Consider the following 21,495-nt stretch of genomic DNA (forward strand, 5'->3'; position numbering starts at 1 on the left):
CACTGTGGGTCGCACCGGGCCGCCAGCAAATCATACGAGGACGCCGACAATTTACCGCTAACATATATAATCACGGTGAAAACGCAAACGACCGGGGCATATAGCTATACTCAACACAAATACGTACGCCATGCATGGACGCACACGTGCAGGCGGGAGGGGGAGGGGGGCGGCCGGAGCGCGGCGCGGCGCGCCTCCCCCCTAGCAGCAGCTGCCACCCTGCGAACCGCCCAGACCGCCGGCCGCCATGCCACCGGCCGCCGCCGGCGAGTGCTGCGGCCCCAGCTTGATGCCGTTCGCCTGCCGGTCGGAGGGCGGGTTAGCGCGGGGCGGGGGCGGGGGCGGGGGCGGGGGGCGGGGGCGGGGACGGAGACGGAGACGGAGACGGAGACGGAGACAGATATGGAGACGGGGGCGGAGACGGGGACGGGGACGGGGACGGGGACGGGGACGGGGACGGGGACGGGGACGGGGACGGGGACGGGGACGGGGACGGGGACGGAGACGGGGACGGGGACGGGGGCGGAGACGGGGACAGGGACGGGGACGGGGACGGGGACGGGGACGGGGACGGGGACGGGGACGGGGACGGGGACGGGGACGGGGACAGGGACGGTGTCGGCCACGCTCCGTGCAGGGTGACGAGCCACACCGCGGGAGATGTCAAAGGTGTCGGAGTTGGGGTCCGTGTTGGAGATAATTGTACAGGAGTCGCATTTCTATCCCCTTCGGAGGTGCCCGCCTCGTGCTGACGTCGATTATCAGCCCGCTACTCTTCGTTGCAATACTTTGGCTTGTGCTTTTCCGCACTCAAATCCTTTACGACTTCATTCATCCACACATGTCACACCTACTCTACACACGATAGTTAACAGGGAAGGGCATCACACAAGCGGGCGGCAAGCCTGGAAATCTCCGCTGGCGCACACATCACGCGCTCGTGGCCGAACACACTACGGCAGCGCGGTCCGCAACAAGCCACGCACACAACCGGGCCCTCTGGGACCGACCGCAACGGGACCACGCCCCCCCCCCCCCCCCTCCGCCCGATACGCACCTCGTTATTGATATCGAACACGCCCTCCTGGATCTTCTCGTAGATCTCCTTGGCGGTGTTGATGAACGCCTCCTCGACGTTGGCCGCCGTCTTGGCCGACGTCTCCATGAAGATGAGGCCGTGCTCGCGGGCGAACGCCTCGCCCTCCTCGCGCTTCACATCCCGCCGCGACTCCAGGTCACTGGGGGGTCGGTCAGGAGCCGTCACACAGCGGCCCGTCTGGTCAGCCAGCACGCCAGGTCAATGAGGGGTCCGTCAGGGAGCCGTCACACAGCGGCCCGTCTGGTCAGCCAGCGCGACTCCGGGTTACCGACCCTCCAGGTCACTGCGATTACAGTCACAGTGACTCCAGGATACTGTGACACCAGGTCCCTGAGACACCAGGTCACTGAGACTCCAGGTCCTGAAGGTCCGCCGGTACCGCGTCCAGACCGACAGCAAGGGCCGATACGGTCGGCAGGAGACTTGTGCTGCGTTGGAGCCGAGTTGGAATGGACTGAATGGACTGTATATATATATATATATATATATATATATATATATATATATATATATATATATATTATACTTCGTTCGAAATATATATATATTATACTTCATCGGCTTACCCCAATTCATGGCGGAGCCCATTCCCCCTACAAATTCAGGGAGTCGTGGACGGAATTATGTCAACTGTTTCCTTTCGAATCATCGATGAACCCACCTATAAAAGTCAGCTATGGTTACGACCGATGTTTTAATGCCGACACTGACACACTCTGAAAATGGATCAAACGCTCTCACTGCTGTTTTACCGTTGCAATCAATGTCATATATTGATCTACACCCGACGCGACACGCCTTGTATTTCAAACAACGGCGAATGCAGTCGACTCCGTAGAAATCGATTAAGGACTTGATCGTATACGCACTTGACTTCACATACCAGCGCAGTTACCATCCGACGCAGCCAGCGCAGTTACCATCCGAGTCAGCCCCAAATGGGGCGTAGTTTTGAATCAGAGCCCCACTAGCTTTGCTTATAGTCGGATCGATTTCCCGGCAGCAGAGCCAAGCGCGGCTCTCGCCTCGCCACCGCGACGCACGCCGGGCCACACCCACCTCTTGTTGCCGATGAGCATAATGACCATATTGGAGTTGGAGTGTTGCCGGGCGTCCTCCAGCCACGTGGTCAGGTGGTTGAAGGTATCGCGCCGCGTGATGTCGTACACGAGCAGGGCGCCAGCCGCGCCGCGGTAGTAGGAGCGCGTGATGGAGCGGAACGCCTCCTGGCCGGCCTGCGGCACACCGCCCCACGCCCGGCTGGTGACGCGGCACCAGCTGACGAGCCATACACGACGAGATCGAGGCTCACCACAGGCCTTTGGCTTTCTCTCGATAATTTGATGGTGTTGGTGGAAAAAGCGGGTGAAAATGTGAAAACAGGAAACTTTCGATAATTCATACAAGAAGTCGCAAAAACATGCACGTTTATGTAGGCCCTGGCTCACTTCAGCAGAAGCCGCGCCCTGATCGACCCTGCTCCCTCCCCCACACAGGTCACTCACCGTGTCCCAGATCTGCAGTTTGACTTGTTTACCATCGATTGTGATCATGCGGGCGCCGAACTCCACACCTGAGCACAGGCAGCGCCGTTAGCGACGGCAGCGGCCGTCAAGACGGCGCAGCTATCCACTGCCCGGCACGCACCGCTAGCGATGGCAAAAACCTGCACGGATGCCCCTGGCACTCTGAACCCCCCCCCCCCCCCCCCCGGCAGGCGCCGCGACGCGAAGTGGACATCACGGCGGTGGGCGGTCCGCAGCTTTAATGCACAGTTGGACTTCTTCACAAAACTTAAGTCGACGCGAAGTGGACATCACCGCAGTGGGCGGCCTGCAGTTTCAATGCACAGTTGGACGTCTGCACAAAACTTATATCCGGGATGCAGGGCGACGACACCCTGGCGGGCTGGGGCCTGTTACACAACAGTGCAGATCTCCGCGGCAGCCACGGCCTTATGTGACCGAGATAGCAGCCATGCCCGTGGTTAAGACTCGGAAAATATCGAACGCACACAAAGTGCTCCTCCACAGATCCTACCAATCATGACTTAACACACGGATTGGAATGAAATTGTGCCGTAACCCTCTCGCCCTGTTAGGGGTGTCGATGTGACCCCCCCCCCCCCCCCTAGCCTCTGGGGCATCAACTGCGCGTATTTTGACACCAAAAAGGTATTCCTCAGTTTAATGATTTCGGAGCAGCGGCGGTTTTCGAGGAACACTGTACGTCGATCCACGCCCCGTGGGGGGGACAGCCGACGATGCTGCGGAACGCGCGCGGCAGGTGTTAACATAGTCATACATCATAAACATATGCTCAAAATACACAAAAAAACATACACCATTGTACCCAGAATTGAACAAGAAACACGGATGTTTAGGTTTTGTGTTGCCATGAGCCCTAGTCTCATATTGTGACGTTTAAAAGCTGAAAAGGTGCAATTTTCACGGAAATTTTACCTTTGACCTGGCATCATTTCACTTATTGAGCAAACATGAAAGCATAAAAACTAGCAGCAAACTCAAGATCTTGTTGAAACCAAGCCACTGATGTTTTCTGCTAAACTCTATCTTCATTAGTTTGGAAATGCTGAGACTGTCATCCAAAGCCAAAAGGCTTAAGTGCTATGTTAACTAATGATTCTTAGGCCATTTTGCTTTTGGATGGCAGAAGGGGTCGCATCAGACCCCTCCATATTTGTCAGCATTGCAAAAAAATAGTGAATCAGGGTGAGGGATAAAATAACAATGAACAAAGGCAAATCAAACCCAAACTAAACAGACATCATTTCCACTTCAAACTACACTTTATCTTTAATTTTCTATTTCTATCTTTTATTTTTCATGCATGAAACTACAAAGCTGATGCATCAATTACATAAGGTTGGGAAAATGTGTTCTGAGGGAGCCACGCCACTGATTCAAGTGGCCAAACCAAAGAAATGTGTAAGAAGCCGCTGCACAGGGTCATGCAAAACATGATAGAACCATAAAACTTCACTGCTGATGTCCCTGCCATAAAAGTTATGCAGCTTGCCATTAAGCATATGACCTGAATATGCTGTCATAACTGATAATAGGATGACACAAGAAATGTAGCAATAATGATAAGACTAACCTTGCTACCAACATGCCTATTGCACTAAAGGCACATTACAATCTTGAACTTTAGTTTGCTTTGAACACATTCATAACACACAGCTGTGCCAGCAATAGGGAGCAAATCCATGGGTTGTGGAAGAGCTAGCAATAACATCATCAACAAAAAAGAAGAAAATAGAAATGGCAAGAACCATTTGTCAAGACAAAATCTATCAATGTGTTTGCAGCAAAATTACCAGGCTGATTTGTGCTTATGCACACTTTGGCTGAATAATCATACACTCAAGATGATGCATCCTACAATATCAAATGAATCATGGGCAATTATCAGCATGCATGAGAGCAGACCACTGCTTACTTGATAATGCTGCTCAGCCAGTGTCTCCAGGTCTATTAAAAGCCAGTTATCATCAGCTTATTACCCCTAATTTATAGGACTAAAAAACAGGAACTCAATGCCTTTTTTGATTAACCATGTGCTAATTTCTAATCCACATCCCCACTGCTTCACATACATTAGCATACTTACCAATTGTCAGGTCATGAACTGGCTGGAATCTCTTGTCTGTGAACTGCAGGAGAAGGCAGGATTTCCCAACACCTGCCAATCACAGAGAGCACTGTCTATCCAACCATTCAGTTGGAAGGTTCTAGGACCTCAGTATGACATGGTGTCCAAAACCTATTTTTAATCAAAGAGAAAATATTTTAAAAATAATGTTTAGATACACATAGGATGCAAGGATTATGTGTAGATTCAACCACCAACCAAAAACAAAGAATCAATGAGTTATCAACCAAATCATGAAGTGAAATTCTGTTAGTGCACACCACAACATTGAGAAACATATCATGAATGACATGAAATGCAAAAAGCTTAGACATATAATGATCTGCTTTAATCTGCCAAATGAAAATACAAGCAACCAGCCAGTGAAACATCTATCAGACATATTTAAATGCAATTGTACCTATATACCCAGATGAGAATTTATTAGCCTCTACTATGTCATGTGCTTCATTGAGTTCTGCACTGAGCTAAATGCATAGCAATAGACCAGTCTAGAAAGTAATAAATCCCAAGAAAACCCTTTTAGGCTGGAATTAGAGCTGAAACATAACTGAGGACAACCTTCACAAATTGTGCAGTGACATTCTTTAGTTAGGCATCCCACAGTACTAACAATGTAAATTCTTGAAAAATTATGTTCTAGGAGTTGGTTAAAATACAGAACTTTACCTTAATAAGTAAGCTACAAAAAGTTAGCCTATTTAGGGCTTTATTCAGGCTGGCCAACACCTAACTAACATGTGAATGATTTCCTATGAGCTGAAAAACTCACTGTACACGCCACACATAGATTTTTAGCTGCCAGTGCATAAGGCATAGCTAAGACTGTGGCCTGGTCAGGAGGATGACTATGTTTATAGATATGGGTGCAGCTTTAAAAATTGAGAGCATGCCCAATCTTTAGTTTGGTGTAGTGTTGGTAGTATTATATCATTAATACACTAGTTGACAAGCTACTAATAGAAGTTCAAACATTTGATATTAGTATCGGATTCGCCTGCCTAGGAATTAACACACATATGCATCGAATTGTCTCGTCACGGACAAAACCCACAGGAGGTACCAATTCAGCGCACCACTGCCAACAATTTCACCGTTACCTGTGTCGCCTATAATGATGTACTTGAAAAGATATGCGTAAGACATCTTTGAAACAGGGGCTTGGGTCTAATACAACCACAAATATATGCTTATGCGTCGGGGCTGCGATGAACAGAACGCAAATGAAATGGCGCAGCACCACTGACGACGCAACACAACCACCACAAAGCATCAAACAGCTGATTCGGCCATGAACGGAGGCTCCACGCAGCTAAATCATTTTCCCCCGCTGCCTCTACGTATTAGTGCAACAAGTCTCGCACATACGCCATAGTAAAGCGTTTCTTGTCCGAAAATACAGGAAAAAGATAAGAATCTAAACTAAGTGTAACTGGCATGATGACATACAATATTGGTTATTTAATTGCAGGCATACACAGAAGTATGTCAGGCACGGAGGTGTAGTTTCCTCATGCAGTTGGGTGGGCCCCAGCCCCGCATCTAACTTGGGCCTCAGGCCCCCCCCCCCCCTCCTCCCCAACATTAATATCAAGGCCAAGTCTGGGGTAAATCCGCTTGTTGGGGGTTTTGCTGCATGCGCGAAGTCGTTTTTCACTGTTCAACAACCAATCAATTTCGCGAAACCGCGCCCCTGACAGGTCATCAACAGGCCAAGCACGCTTGTTGTCAGGGCCGCATGCACGATTTCAGGACTTCAGTCAGGGAGGGGGCAAGCTCAGTGAGCACTCATCACGGGAGAACAAAAGCAGCTATTTTGAACGCCATAGGAAAACTGAAGGGGCTGTCTCCGGTGCGGAAGTAAAAAAGTAAAAACCAAAAATTAAGTGAATTAAAGGACGGGGTGCCCCTCACCTCCTGGCTGCGTCACTGCCTGTGTAAGCCCTGGGCTCAACATTTGCCCGTGATGCGAGTCATCGGCAGATTTCCGGACGAACGCACGTGCCGTAATGCTCGGCATGGTTCGTTCTGCCCTTTGACATCACCTGATCTTAAGCGCGGCGACTGTCACTAGCTGCGACCCATTCCAATCGGAAAGAACGGCTCACCCAGCCACGAGTGGGCAAATCGTAAGGCAGGCACAAACCATTTTAGCTATTGGAACTAAATTAACTGAGAATTAGGCGGAACTGATCTTGAGATGGTTCCTCTCTATGCAACATCGTAGGTAGTGTTAACCTCCTCCCGGAAATAGGGTCTCTTCCCTTCGTCTGCTCTGCACCCGTACCGCCCTTCACAGGTTGACGGAGGCAATGATCGAGAACGTTTTCGATCAATCATCGATCAAAGCTGTACTCACTTTGCAAGGCAGGAAACATTGCCTTTTTCTACCACGCTCCTGAACTTCCATCCGGCCCAATTTCAGAGGAAACTTTTTCTGCCCATGAATTGATGCGCATTTTGATTTTCAGTCGGATCCCTGATGTACCTGACGGCCTCGAATTTTATTTGGGATGGCTGTGAACCTCAAACCTGGAATTAAGGCCAGCAGCGGCAATGGCATGCCGTGCTATGTAGTACCTTGTACCGCTTATGAGGGGCTTTCCTCCTCAGGGGAGCCGCTCGGCTCCCTCGCATTGACCACTCCGAGTCGCCCAGATCACCACCAGAGGCCGCGACAGTGAAGCCCAAGTTCAAATGGTCTGTCTGCAGAACACAAACCTCCGCTTTATGCGAGCAGAGTACTCTGAGCCGCCCATCGGCCACACTCGCTGTCTTGATCCGCGACGGCCCACGCCGCAGTGCGCCGGGTCCGTGTCCCCACTGCTCGAAAAATTAAGGGACGAAGCGGTTCAAGACATCGCTTTTCTGGATCTATTTTCCATCCGTTGGTTTGACTGAAGACACCAGCAGCTGAATGCTCCGATATATTCCACTAGTCAGTTCACAGCCACACAGCTCCTTGGAGCAAAAGTTAGCTGCAACTCGACGCAACAAAATATTTTCGGCAGGTACCAAATCCCATCTACGCATGAGATGCACGGAAGTTTGCCTCAATTTACGCTTTGACCGACCCGTTGTACGTCCCAATTAAAGCATGAACTCATGCACCTTTAATTCCACTTCAACCCCGCTCATGATCTGGTTACATGCGCGTCGCAAAAAAAAATATCCTCGAGCATCCCGCCTGCTGCTTCGCGCAGACTGACAGGGCGCGGTATGGCAGCGTATATTTACAAACACACAAAAACAGGTCATTGCATAGATCGAAGCGCACATAAATAGGATCTGCATCGTTCAGGCGTTAACAATCCTCGAGCCGGGGCAGCTCCGGTTCGCGCAGGAGGTCGGCGCAGTGCGGCGAAGAGCGGCGCAGGAAGAGCGTCACGCCCGACCGGTACCAGGCCGGCACGGTCACGTGCGTGGTGAGCACGCGCCGGACGCCCGGCGGCGGCGCGTCCAGCTCCTCCCGCAGCACCGTCACCACCTGGCCTGAGGAGCGAGCCGGCGGCGTCACGGTCCGGCCCGGCAGCAGCGCCGCACCCGCCACAGAGCGGCGGGGACGCCGCATGAGCCGGCGGGGTCACCGGCGGCAACCACCACTAAGGCCATCGCACCGACGAGCCATGTGAGCGCTAAACGATAGGTGCGGTCCACAAGACGGGAGTGAGTTGTTTGAGAATATGTCATCGAACGGCTGTGACAAATGAACCCGAACCACATATCGGGTCGGACGAACACGGCAACATGAGACAACCTATTCACATTAGACAGACTACCTTGGAAATCCAATCTTCCGTAACAGTCAAATGGCCTCGAGTCGTGAAAGCGAGTCGTAGTTGCTGCTTTGTCGAACGCTGGGCAACATGCAGACTAACAAGCACACACCAGACAGACACACAGTTCATCCGCCCTATCGAATGTGTCACTGGGGCTTTCGGGCACCTCGACTTCGCTGCCATATCGCGGCCATCGGGCAAAGCATCGGGGCAGCCAGAGGTGCGTCATGCGAATCCTGTAAGAGACTGGCGGTTGCAGGGGCGCCGCGCGGTACCCACCTAGCACGTTCATGCGTCGCCAGCGGGGGTCGGCGGCGTTCATGAGCGGCTGGAGGGCACAGCCGTCGCGCCACCGCGAGGTGATGTCCTCGCGTCGCACCAGCAGCACGGGCTCGCTGCAGAGCTGCTCCCCGAGCAGCGAGGCCGACACGCACTCCAGCGGGTTCGTCAAGTACACGCCCTGGCGGCGGCGGCCGGGCCGGGTCAGGGCGCACGCGCAGACGCGCTCACAGGGACAACGCGGCCCACACGGCGGCCAGCACCACACGGCACGCAGGCAGGCGCAGAAGGGCAGGGATACCCCGCCAGCGGGCAGCCACGAACGAAAGCCGTGGCGGGCGTCCGACAAGTGACTACAAAGTATCACGGCCGGCCACTGGAGGGTCAGCCCACACAGAGGTTGGGCTCGGTCCAAATGAAAGCAGAGTTGTGGTCTAGCACACCTCGAGTCCGACGCGTGCTTCTCCTTGCCGCCGGTTGGGGCGGGTTTTACGGCCGAGATTACACACCGCCACATGCGCCACGTATCAGCAGCGCACAGCCCTGATAAGACACAGTTTCCGGCCACACGTTCCCCGAAGTCAGATAATAACACAAAAGACCGCCAAGCCAAGCCCCTTCCCACTGACACATTCCAAGCTCCCCCACGACCGTTTAGCACGGATGGCGCGCGACCAACATCAGCTCTCGGCGTCAGTAACTGATCTGCCTGACGAGCGCCTCGCCGCGCCGGAGCCCGGGCCGCCACGGGGAGCCAGCACGCCGCAGCCCGACTGACCTGCGGTCCGACGCCGAACGCCATCTGGTGGTGCCAGGCGTCGGGCACCGTCTGCTGCGGCGGCACACCCCGCTGCGGGTTGAGCGTGGCCACGGGCACGGCGCCGCGCCGCAGCCAGCCGCCCAGCCAGCGCACCAGCTGGAAGCTGCGCCGCGGGTACATGCTGAAGAAGCGGCCACACACCTGTCCGACACGGCGGGGCGGGCGGGCCGTCAGTCACGGTCGGCGCGGGCCGGGAGGTGGGCGTGACCGGTCCCCGGTGGGCGCCAGCGGAACACGGCCAACCGCGCACCGGCGGGTTACAACAGTGATGAGAGTACACAGAGGGGACGGTCACAACGCGGCCGCCTAGTCGCATGGGCAGGTCAATCGACACTCTCACACGCACTCATGACGCACTGGATGGCTGCCCGTTTCCACGCAAAGCATGTTCTAACCATCTGAGACGCCATGTTATTGAAGGCACATAAACCCTGCACGTATGGCATCTTCAACGCACTACTTATGTGCCGCCTGCATGGTCAAACATGACAACAGAAATCGCTACGATTTTTGCGTTCGTATGTTCTGTGGAAAGGGACAACAGAGTACATATCTTGCAACGTCAGGGAGCAGAAATCGCCAACCGCTGGCCAGTTTGTCTCCAGCCACCAACAGTCTTTTCTCACACTTATCGTGGCCCCGAGCCAACACCCCCGAGCTCGCCGCACCGCTCATCCCGGCCAATAATGGGCGTGGCGCCAGGCACACGTTGACGGGGGCGGCCGGTCGGCTGAGCCGTTCTGGCGTCCGCCGCACCAGCTTCGGGGACCGCAAAGGCGTAGGACTGTTCACGGCGTCTAGAAAATAATCCGCTGCACGTCGATTCTACCCGAGCTTAGTCCGGGATATATACGGGTGCGTGCGTGTACTGGGATTCTGCGATTGTTCCGTCCGCAATTTCCGATGGTCTGCCTCTCACTGACTTCAGCGCATCGGTCACCAGGCCCTCACGAGTGGACTTGTCGCGAAAATCAAACAATGACGACTAAAAGCCCAATCTCTGGCGCTGAGACCAGATGCATGATGCCACACTGCCAGTGCCGGTCCGGGTTGTTAACGGCCAGGCGCAGCACCCGCTAGGGTGTGGCGTCCGTCCGACCCACGCCGCCCGGGACAGGCGCCAGAGCGCCCTGCGGCGCCACTGGTGGCGACGGTCCAGGGGGCCGCGCGCCGCAGCTGGGCCAGGACGCACCGAGACCGACCGACCGGACGTGCCGCCTACCAGCGCCTCTGACCGTGTCTGCTCCCATTGTGGCCAATGTCACGCCGCCGAGGGCCGCGTGTGTGCGTGCGACGGGCGGGGAGGGGCTGTCGCCCGTGTCAAGCGCCAGCTGACGCAGATTCCCGCCACACCTGTACAGCCCACAAACTGCTGTGGCGCTCCGACGCCGCGCTCGGGGCGGCTACTGTCAGCTGAGGGGACGGCGCGCGCCGTGTGCTAGTGCACCCGCGGGCGGGCCGTCATGAGAGCAGCGCGCTCGGGCAGACCACTGCTGGTGCGCCCGCGGCGGGCCGTCACGAGAGCAGCGCGCTCGGTCAGACCACTGCTGGTGCGACCGCGGCAGGCCGTAATGGGAGTGAATGCAGACTGAGAGCAGTTCGCTCGGTCAGACCACTGCTGGCCGTCATGCGAGTGACTGCAAACTGGGAGCAGTTCGCTCGGTCAGACCACTGCTGGCGCCAGACGCCGACGGCTCGCGCCCTCCTGTCCGAACAGGGACGCGTCAGGGCCGGCGATCGAAAGCCGGTCGATGGAACCTCTTCACGGGTGGGGGGGAGAGGGATCCTGGACAGTGTTTTTTTCAAGGGGGTGGGGGCACGTCTCCTCTTATCATATGCGTGACATGTATAAATAGGCATAAGTGTGAATGTCGGTGATCACAAAACCACGAACAGGGAGCTCTGATCCCCGACCCGGCGAAAGCGCCTCCCATTCTCAAGACATCATGCCGGACTCAATAAAAAGGGCCTTCCAACGCATAGAGGAATCTCGTTATCGAAAACATGGTACTTCCAGCAGACAAATAGAGCCTCAAAACTCAGCAAAGGATTTCATTACCCCAAGACAGGATATCTTGATCCAGATTAGCGCACTTCTGACACATGGCAGATTCCCGACTTTTTCCCTGGCTCGTAACTCCCGGCCTAGAATATAGGCTTCTTCAGATATGGAGCATGCTCCCTGACCCAGAAAAGGAGACTCGATAGTTCATAACGGGGGCCTCCCAAGCCAGCTGAGGACTTTTAACAAAAAATGAGGCTTGCTTATCCGGATAATGTGACTCTTGATACAGAAAAGTCTTCTGAGCCCCGATTTCGTACCCCTAGCTCAGTTACAATTGCGGTGGTTATTGGGCTTCCTTGATCTGAATTTCGTTCAAGTATGTGTAGCTACAAAGCCTTCAGCTTGGGCAAAATAAACTTAAGCCTTCCTTAAAATTTGAGGCGGCAAAAACGTCCCCTCGCCCCTCCCCCTTCTGCCTGTCTGCCGGGAAGGGTTGACTGCCCCTCCCCTGCTGCGCCGCCGTCGGTCGCAGTAGGCGTGGTCTGGTCACACGCCGGGACCGGCCGCCCAGCGACCCCGCCCGGCCGCCACGTGACCCGAGCGACGGACGGTGGACGCAAGCATGCATGGGTTTTCATGGTGGTGGCGGTGACGACGGTGGGGGACGGGTCGATGCCTCTGACGAACGGGCGGTTGCAGTGATCTTCTGCCAAAGCTACCGCGGGGATAAGACAGTAGATATAGCGTTATTCCTGGGAGAACAAAACCCAGGAGAATGGAGATATAGGTGTATTAATGTTTCGATAAAGGTATATTGCCAAAATATCAACGCATCTTTATCTCCATTCTCCTGCCTTTTTTTCTCCGGGGAATAACGCTACCACTACTGTCTTACCTATATGCATGGTGCTCCTCGCAAAAGCGCTAAACAATCTACCACGGGGATACCAAAAGCATTGAGAAACATCCAATCCAATGCAGTGTCACATGAGATCTAATGAGACTTAGCATTTCACAGACTGAGCGATACACGGAGCCTTCTTCCAATCGATCGGAATCCGAATGTGAATACGAATTCGATCCGAATCCCACTAGTGGATGCATGACTGAATGAACGGATTTCAAAGCAAGCTCAGGAATGCCATCGAAACGGACGTATAACTAAAAAACATACTGACCAATCTCCCAGTGCCTAAGATGTGATAGAACGCAAAATGTCTCCTTTTTGTATTGGATCAGGTCCATTTCTGCTTTCCAATAAAGGAACGCGACCACGCTATGTCCGCATACGCATCAAGAGTGTTTACAATTACAGCTGGCAAAACGTGGCGGCACAGAACTCAAAATGCTTCCCTCAAGCTTTGGGCCAGGGCCATTTGAAAGCTTTGCTATTCGCCGAGCGCAACCATGTAGTCACCGCGTAAAATCATCACCTCCGCCCACATTCGAATTGCAGCTGGCGGCAACAAAAAATAAATAAACAGGTGAAGAAACAGACGACAGCGCAGTAACGCTTCAGCCTGCGCCGATCGCAGCGCACGCGAGTCTGTTCCATGCCAAGCACGGCTCGTCTTGGCGCAAATACCGATCAGGCGGGCGTCGCCTGGTAAATACCCTGGACGGCAATGGCCAAAGGTCAGCGATAGCTTCCTCTTTAGCCGACTGAGGTGGTTAGGGCTAAATGGTGGTGGAGTAACGTCAGCTGGCTTCTTACGACTCTCCTCCGCAGCGCGCTTGAACTAACAAAATACGCAATTTGCAAATATTTCATGAAGTTTCTTTTAGGTTAAATATCTGAATTCACTGAAATGTATTTTAATGAAGAATGTGAATGCAGTTGAGTAATAGTTAGTAATTCAACATTTCGTCGAACTTAAAATCAAATCTCAATCAAACTAAGAAAACTGTAACCCTAGAATACAACATAAAGTACACATCAAAATTATCATAAAACGTTCAGCTGAAATTTCACTATGCCTTAGAACACATTTCCCGAATTGGTTGTTCTTCGATTAGCTTGCTATTCCGTGCTACGTGACACGCATATGAAAAACGAAACAGCGACGACTTAACACTCAATCGCTCTCTCGTCCGGACAAAACCCTGTGCATTAAAGAGTGGCACCTTTACGACTCTTCCGAGGCTTTCCTTTTACGTTTTACGGAGAAAATAAAAAATTGTGCTTGTAGACTACCATACTGAATGGATGTTCCTAACGCAAAAACTAAGACAACACCCACCTGAAAAAGAATGATGTAATGACACTATAACGGCCATGTATAGCTTGAAAAGTCACTTTATCTTCCAGCGGTAGTTAGTACTTGTGTGAACCACCGACAGCCAATAATATCGACACATTAATATCAGCCGGCCTGACCTCGCCGCTGGTCGAACACTCAGCTCCGCTGTCAGAACGGGCGCAATAAAGCTCAATAAACGACTGCTGGCCGCCATTAGCCGCTCCAGGCGGCAAGGACGTGCGATGGGCCGTAGCGACATCGGCGCGTCCGGGGGACACCGGCGCGCGCCGGCGGAGCACCGCGCTCGACACGGGCGAGCGCGCGCGGCGGTGTGCTCCACCCGCACCCCGGAGCACAGGCGGCCCACCGCCGCGGTGCAGAGGTGGCTGTGCCCTCAGTGCACCTTCCGTACTCATGTTGAGACCATCCCACTACGTTGTGTCAACTACACAAACACACAGCGGTAATTTCACAGGAGCTCAGACACACGCAACGTACACAGACGTCCACACCTGACCGAGTGGTGCTGAGATCAGGTGCCGCCCTGGCCGACTCCCGACGACTACGTGCCGGGCCCCGTACATCAGTACAAGGGGGTCTTTGAAGCACCGGCCGACTCCGGACCGCCGTCGCGGGCCGGGCTCCCGCACGACATCAGTAGGGGGAAGCCCCCCCCCCCATCAGTAAAGGGGAACGCGCCCCCCCCCCTCCCCATCAGTTGGAGGCTTTGAAGCGCAACTGCACGGCATGCAAACTCGCCCATCTCAGTGTTCCGATTCCGGTTAACTCCCGTTCGTGCTCCAGCCCCGTGCTCCTCCGTCGGGCGCCTGTCGCTCAGTGCGCGCCCCGCCAGGCCGCGCGGCTCCCGCGCGCCATCAGTGGCTTCAACAGAAAGAGCGCATGATATGCTGCGGGGCCTCCCGTCGGCCGGCAGCCTCTCCGGTTTGCGCCAGACATCAGGGACGTCCCTGATGTCTTCTCCCTGGGCGCGTTCGCTTCGGCCCGGTACCGCGCGAGCACAGTGGAACCAAGAGCATCATCTCTGAGCGTATGCATGATTGTGCTCTTACTCTACCCAGGAGCATCACGACGTCGCCGCGAGTGCGATTGCAACGTTATTGCAACCGAGCGAAATTGCATCGTGGCACTTGAATGCCTTCGAGGCAGATCCAAGGGAAAGTGCGATGTAATTTTGCGCATATATTGCTGAGAGAGAAGTAGCCTTATTAAGGCCATGTAATGGGTCGTTAAAGGGCGTGTATGCTACATGAGGACGCACAACCCCACTTTTTGAGGCACCAAGAACACTTTTTTATCAAACATGTAGGAAGCGCCGCGTCTCTTGATTCATACAGTGGAATGGCACATTTACGCTTGCGAGTTCTTCAGATGCACGGCGCATTTTCTGTGCGACTTCAATCTTAAGAAAATGTACGTGAACACGCGCTCGGGTGGGAAGAGAACCCGCTTTCCCTCCCTCCCTCACCCCCAAAGGTGTTTACAGAATGGACTTCGAACGGCGCGGCGTTACCGCGCCACATTTTATAGATCCATAGACAATTGAATAGTGAATCGTTTGGTGTCAAAATTTAGATACATTTTGTAATGTCACTGACCTGCGGCAGATCAAAGCCGGGCTATGGGTTCAGCGAAGCCAATTTCTAGTGAATCGTTCAATCCGATGCAACAACCGAGTATTAGACGAAGCCATACAGCTCTGGGATACTGTATAAGGCAATACAACAAGTGAATGAACAAATTTCATTGACCCAGGGTTAAGAAAACAAAGTTAAAACCAACCCGTTTTATTACTCTAGAGCTTGCTGTATGGAGTAGATTCTGGTGCTCGTTTTTAATTGATTGATGACAGGAACCGTATTTTATATATTCCATTGGCTTTTAAAGGTCAGAATAGACCGCTGACTTCAATGCCCACGGTCAACATTTTGTTTCAGGAGCGTACCGCCTAGGGTGATCTTTGACGCCTACTCGAATGCAAAACTCAAAGTGGTCTTAAACGATTTGGTCACCATGACCTTTGAAAGGTCAAACGATGTCACTGACTTAAACAAGCATCCGTGACCTTTTATTTAGAACAGATATCTAGGTTCTGAGGGCACTCTCGACACCAACCTGGGGGTTGACGTTTTTTACCTTATCTGGCCCGAAGGCCACGACCTAGGAACCTCAAACTTTGACACAAGTGAGTTCACGTACCGGCCAACAAACCCCGTGAATTTGGTGCCTCTAGCTCCCTTAATTTCTGAGATCTCAGGGGGCAAACTGACCCCCACTCGAGCGAAGGGTATCCAACCGGCCACCCGGGCACCAGTAGTCACCACACTGCGCTGATATCATTTCAGTAGTGCTTTGGGCCACATCGCCATGACACGACGAGCCGACCAAGAAGTTAGCAGCCAATAACAAAATCTATGCTGGTCTGCATAAAATAACTTAAAATAGCTTGCGGGTCACCAACGCCAGGAGTGCGGGATACGGCAGGGGAAGAGAGATCGCCATCCCCTGACCCTCTCCACACTAACCCAACTAGGAAAACTCCAATTGAACCGCCCGGGTTTGCAAAATATCATCAACAAGGCAAAGCTGAGTTCAAAACGAGCCCCATGCTAGTCATATGTATATGTATTTATATATATATATATATATATATATATATATATATATATATATATATGTATATTTATATCGCAATGGCGTAATCTTCAGCGGAGTAAAACCAGGCAAGCGTGGTCTTGGGCATGATTTGTGCGGCGTTTTCCATGTAAGGCACGTTAGGAAAGGTCGCTAGTTGTGGTTTTCAACATTGCTGTATTGTACCAAGTAACTTAGAACAACAGCATACAGTAACCTCTGATGTCCTGAAGCAAGTTACTTCTTAACCTTATACCCGACACAGGCCACTAAAACCTGTCGGTTCAGCAGGCTGTGTTTTGGGCAGCCATTGGTGCGGCGCCGTATGAGGGTGCTACGATGTGACAGGTTGAATGACTGCACTGATGCTCTTCAGGGAAATGTTGATGACCTTGTACTCGGTGTGGTCATTGGACGCTCCAGTTAAGACATCTGTGCTTTCAGCATCCTTTAGTATAGAACCAGGCTTTCGGCATTACAACGCAGACGCTCGAAAGGCTGATTGTTTTGGTATCTTTTTCTGGGCGGTCTTCACAGAATGGGAACATTTTTGTCTTCGAAGTTGTAGGCATTTGCAACTTACTTGATGATCAAAATTATTTATCTGAGGATATGATAACTGACTTGAAACGTCGAGCATTCTATCATATATATACTTGTGAATTCCTAATACCTTCATATAACAGTACCACCTAATAAAATGAAGGCCAGTTATTTCAAGTGCAGCAACCCACAATGCCGAAAACAAACTAACTTTAGGGCTTTTAGTGTCAAGAAGCTTCGGTCCACCCGTGCATGTTGCGAGAAAAGGCCAGCATACCACGCGCTCTAGCAGTCAGGGAAGGTCGAACATACTGACGGATCACTTATGCATGCTGAGCAGCGAGTATGTGTGTGCGCCGACGGCCTATCCCTCAGCCAGCAGAGCGCCAGCCAGCTGACAGTCTGCTGACCCGAACGGCGCGGGCAGCGGGGCTGACCTGCGGGGCCGGGGCGGCGCGGCCGCGACCAGGGCAGCGCCGGCCAAAGCCTCCGCCCATCACGGGGCGGGCACGACACCGGGGCGACAGCGGCCGGCCGGGCGCGGCGGCCGTGCTGCCCGCGGCGCCGCGCTCACGCGGCCGCCGCGAAGGCCGCCGCCGCCGCGCCGCCTTAAAACGCGCCCTCCTCCGGCAGAAGGCATCCAGTGAGCCGCCGCACCGCTCGCCAACATGAACGCCCAGATCCTGGTGAGTGGGGCGGCGGCCGGCGCCGGGCGCCTGCTGCCGACAGCGACCGATCCGGGTCCCCACGGGCCTGACAGCCGCAACGCCGCCGCGTCCCGGCGCCGGCGAGCTCGCCACGTCGGCTGCTGTCGTCGCCCGGCCAGCGCAGCCCCCGCAGTGCCATCCTGCAGCCTATCGACCGCAGGTCATAAAGCGGCAGCTGACTCACGACCGCGGTCCGCCGGCCGCGGCGGCCCGTCAACCGCGCTGTCAGGCCCACCTCGACGCAGGGCCGAGAGCTCGGCATTCTCCGCGGCGGAGGGCCGTCCCGGAGCCGTGCCCAGTCCTGTCACCAGTGTGCCACCCCTCCCCTCCCCTCGCCCCGCTAGGTCTTGTTACAGCCTCCGCTGGCCGTGACCGGTCATGACCGGACGTGTCTGTTGCAGCTGTTGTCTGTCCTAGCCGCGCTGGCCGTGATGTACGTCGCGGCCGCCGCGCCGGCAGAAGATCAGCACGACCTGGCCGCCGAGGAGGCCAGATACGCCTACGGCTACCGCTACCCCTACTACAGCCGCGCCCGCTACGGCTACGGCCTGGCGCCCCGGTACGTCACGGCTCACTCCTCTGTCGCCCGCCCGGCCGTGCGAGGCACACGTAAGACTCACAAGCACTCAGAGCCACAGGCACGAGGCACACGTGAGATACGGAGGCACTCACAGGCACAGGCACGAGACACACGTGAGATACGGAAGCTCTCAGGGACACAGGTACGAGGCACACGTGAGTTACGGAGGCACAGAGGCACAGGCACGAGGCACACGTGAGACTCCGAGGAAGCAGCCGAGAGCGGTGCCAACAGTCCGACTTCTCTGGCGCGGGACGCCTTGTATGGCGGACGCTCAGTTTGCGCAGCCAGCAGGCCGACCGAGGCCAACGCCGTGTGACAGTGTGACAGTGTGTGACAGACTGATGCGCGGGAGCTGACCGCCAGCCGACGAGCACAGTCACAGCTGCTCCCAGCACGGCCACCGCCACTCCGACGGCGGGCGTACAGTCTGCGGTGTAGCGACCCCCCACGCTGGCCCGCCCCTGACCGGTGCTGCCGTGTTGCAGGTACCCGTACTACCGCGGCTACTACGGCCTGTCGCCGTTCGGGCTCTACTAGACGGCCTGACCGACTCCGTACCCGTTACCGAGTACTCGGTACCGGACCCCACTCCAGGACCGACGGCAACAGCTCCCTGCGCTCTCTGGCCAGTACCCTTCTGCTCACTCTCCGGCCAATGTAGTGGTGGCCAATAAATGCTAGACTGCACGACACAGAGCCGTTTGTACCGATCAGGCCGCGTGATTCACAGTCTGAGTGACTCACGGTGAGTGGGAGGGGGGCGAGGGGCGATGGCGGGAACGGTGAACGGCAAACAGCGGGGCCGCGGCCGGTGCGCCGCACCTGCTGACACCAGACTGGCAGGAGCAGCGCCGGTGCGCCAAGTCACCATCCAATAACGTCGCGCCACATCGCATCCGATGCTTCCACCAATACCCAGCGCCAGGGCGACACCAGCGTCGGCAACGCCGTTTTCAAAACCAGGGGCGTCACCCAACGAAAGCTGAGGTTTTAGAGACACAAGCCGCCACGATCGTGCACGGTCCCGCGGGACTTGTCGAAAGGCGGCGAAGGTCCACTACCGGGGAGAATCCCCCGACCGTTCGCAGCTGACAGCAGACTATCAACCTCCTGCCGCCCCGGGTCATCGCTGAGCCCCTCGCTGACCTGACCTCGCCCGCCCCCGACACCTCCGCCGGCTGACCTGGCCGTCGGTGAGCGTGTTGACGCCGTCGATCAGCTGTTTGTGCGTGCAGCCAGCCTCGGCGCGCGAGAACAGGTAGTCGGCCAGTGGCGCCGCCTCGCGGCGCAGTCGGGTACTGACGGCTGCCGCCGCCGCCGCCTGGTCCGGCTGGTAGCCCAGCGCCAGCTGACAGACAAGCGGCCCGGTCAGCCTCATGGACGAGCAGGCAGAGCGGGCCACACCGCGGGGAGCACAGCACACTGGGTCCGGCTGCGGGCGGGGATGGCCGCCAGGCCACTGTCCAGCCAGAGGAGATACACAAACCAACGACGACTGACCCACACAGCTGCAGGCTATTAGCAAATAAATGAGAGAAACAGCAAGACCAGCTCAGAGCCAGCTAACGAGGAAATATGCATCCGGCAGGGCGATATCTGAAGAACATTGGAACAACAGGCCAGCACCAACCAACTGGCAAACGAAAGCCAGCCTCGCGCCAACCTAACCCTCTCCCCCCCCCCCCCCCCCCGGCACCAGCTGGTCCGGTATCACACCCGCTGCTGTGCGACTCCTCACGTCCGCCAGCTGACAGCCGACCTGCCCGGCGGCGCGGTCCGGCCGCCCTCGCCCGGCGGCGGCGCTCGCGACCTGGCCGCGCTCGCTCGGCGGCGGCGCTCGCGACCCGGCCGCCCTCACCCGGCGGCGGAGCTCGCTCGGCGGCGGCGCTCGCGACCCGGCCGCGTTCCCTCGGCGGCGGCGCTCGCGGCGCGGCGGGCCTCACCAGGACGTTGATGACGGCGGTAGCGCCGCAGGCGGAGCGGCCGATCTGTGTCACCTGGCGGGTCAGCACCTCGCGCTCGGTCCAGATCATCACCTTCTCCGGTGGGCCGGCGCCCAGCTGGCGGCAGGTCAGGTCAGAGCAGGTCAGGGGCCGTGGATAGCCGACCACAGGCGGACGGACAGCACACATGGAGGCGTGGTGAGTGGAAGCGGTCTGGCGGCACACACAGCTCCATGGACCTCGTACACGTTAATTTTAGGAGAGTGGGGGCCGCTTATATCTCAATATGGCAATGACGGGGCAAGTGATCTACCCCTGACAACACCAGCTGAACACCAGAGGACACCAGGTGGACACCAGATGGACACCAGTGGAAAACCAATTATAAACAGCACACGTACATCGGATGACAAATTAAATTACCTACCCGACATACCCAACGCATATTTCATTCGTCCGCACATAACACATCGAATCTCGCTCAAACGTGCTGCAGTTACTATACCAAGCATCCTAGAAAACTACCTTCAACGAATGACTGACGGAATTCAGCGATCGCAGATGCCTGAAGGCCAAACGAGTCAACGGGCCAAACGAGTCAGCCGGCACCAGGGCCCCGACCCCGATCACACAGCGCCCGCCGCACCCGTCCACAGCGCCCCATCAGTCCCACCTCGAAGAGGCTGGCATCGGCGTCGCCCTTGCGCGCCATGAACGCCTTCTCGGCGGTGGCATGACAGCCGTCATGCTGCAGGTTCGGGTCGCCGGCGCCGGGGATGTTGAACACGGAGTTCTCGCGGCGCCGCAGCCGCTCGCGGCAGCCATCCGGCTGGCGGTCGCTCAGGTCGTTGCTGCAGCACGGCTGGTACTTGTCGGTGCCGCCGCTGACCGAGCTGTGGTCGCTCCGGCTGTGCGGCAGCGCTGCCGGCAGCCGCACCGCCGGCTCCGACGGCGACGCGGCCGGCGCGCTGTTCGAGCCCACGTTGTAGCGCGGCAGGCGCCGGTTGGTGACCTTGTGCTCGGGCAGGCGGCGCGCGCCGGCCGGCCGGCCCCACGCCGCGTTGTTCTCGGGGCTGCGGTCGCCGCCGTCGCTCGAGCACAGGTTGTCGTCCGAGTTAGAGCCGGCCATCGAGAGCCGGTTGAACTTGACGTTGTCGGCGGCACCGGTGG

The 21,495-nt window shown here is 55.7% G+C and overlaps 2 protein-coding genes and 1 long non-coding RNA gene across 3 annotated transcripts; 1 reads left to right on the plus strand and 2 right to left on the minus strand.

Moving 5' to 3' along the window:
- Positions 1-201: 201 nt before the first annotated feature.
- On the minus strand, positions 202-6,048 carry Rab2 (RAS oncogene family member Rab2). Its single transcript, XM_037229423.1, has 6 exons — positions 5,875-6,048; positions 4,733-4,804; positions 2,605-2,672; positions 2,159-2,334; positions 1,058-1,238; positions 202-300 (listed from the first exon to the last, which is right to left on the minus strand). Exons 1-6 carry the CDS (start codon positions 5,918-5,920, stop codon positions 202-204), a joined length of 642 nt encoding a protein of 213 aa, XP_037085318.1. The 5' UTR covers positions 5,921-6,048.
- Positions 6,049-7,947: 1,899 nt separating this feature from the next.
- On the minus strand, positions 7,948-21,262 carry LOC119106401 (uncharacterized). The gene is made up of 6 exons (XM_037230045.1): positions 20,999-21,262; positions 20,326-20,442; positions 19,566-19,730; positions 9,611-9,793; positions 8,833-9,013; positions 7,948-8,266 (listed from the first exon to the last, which is right to left on the minus strand). Exons 1-6 carry the CDS (start codon positions 21,035-21,037, stop codon positions 8,079-8,081), a joined length of 873 nt encoding a protein of 290 aa, XP_037085940.1. The 5' UTR covers positions 21,038-21,262; the 3' UTR covers positions 7,948-8,078.
- LOC119106402 (uncharacterized) lies at positions 18,189-19,078 on the plus strand. The gene is made up of 2 exons (XR_005095128.1): positions 18,189-18,358; positions 18,868-19,078. It is a non-coding gene; the product is annotated as an uncharacterized LOC119106402 (long non-coding RNA).
- Positions 21,263-21,495: the final 233 nt, after the last annotated feature.

This window comes from Pollicipes pollicipes, unplaced genomic scaffold (assembly GCF_011947565.3).
Source record: "Pollicipes pollicipes isolate AB1234 unplaced genomic scaffold, Ppol_2.1 Scaffold_6138;HRSCAF=7277_pilon_pilon_pilon, whole genome shotgun sequence".
Classification (NCBI taxonomy): Eukaryota; Metazoa; Arthropoda; class Thecostraca; order Pollicipedomorpha; family Pollicipedidae; genus Pollicipes; species Pollicipes pollicipes.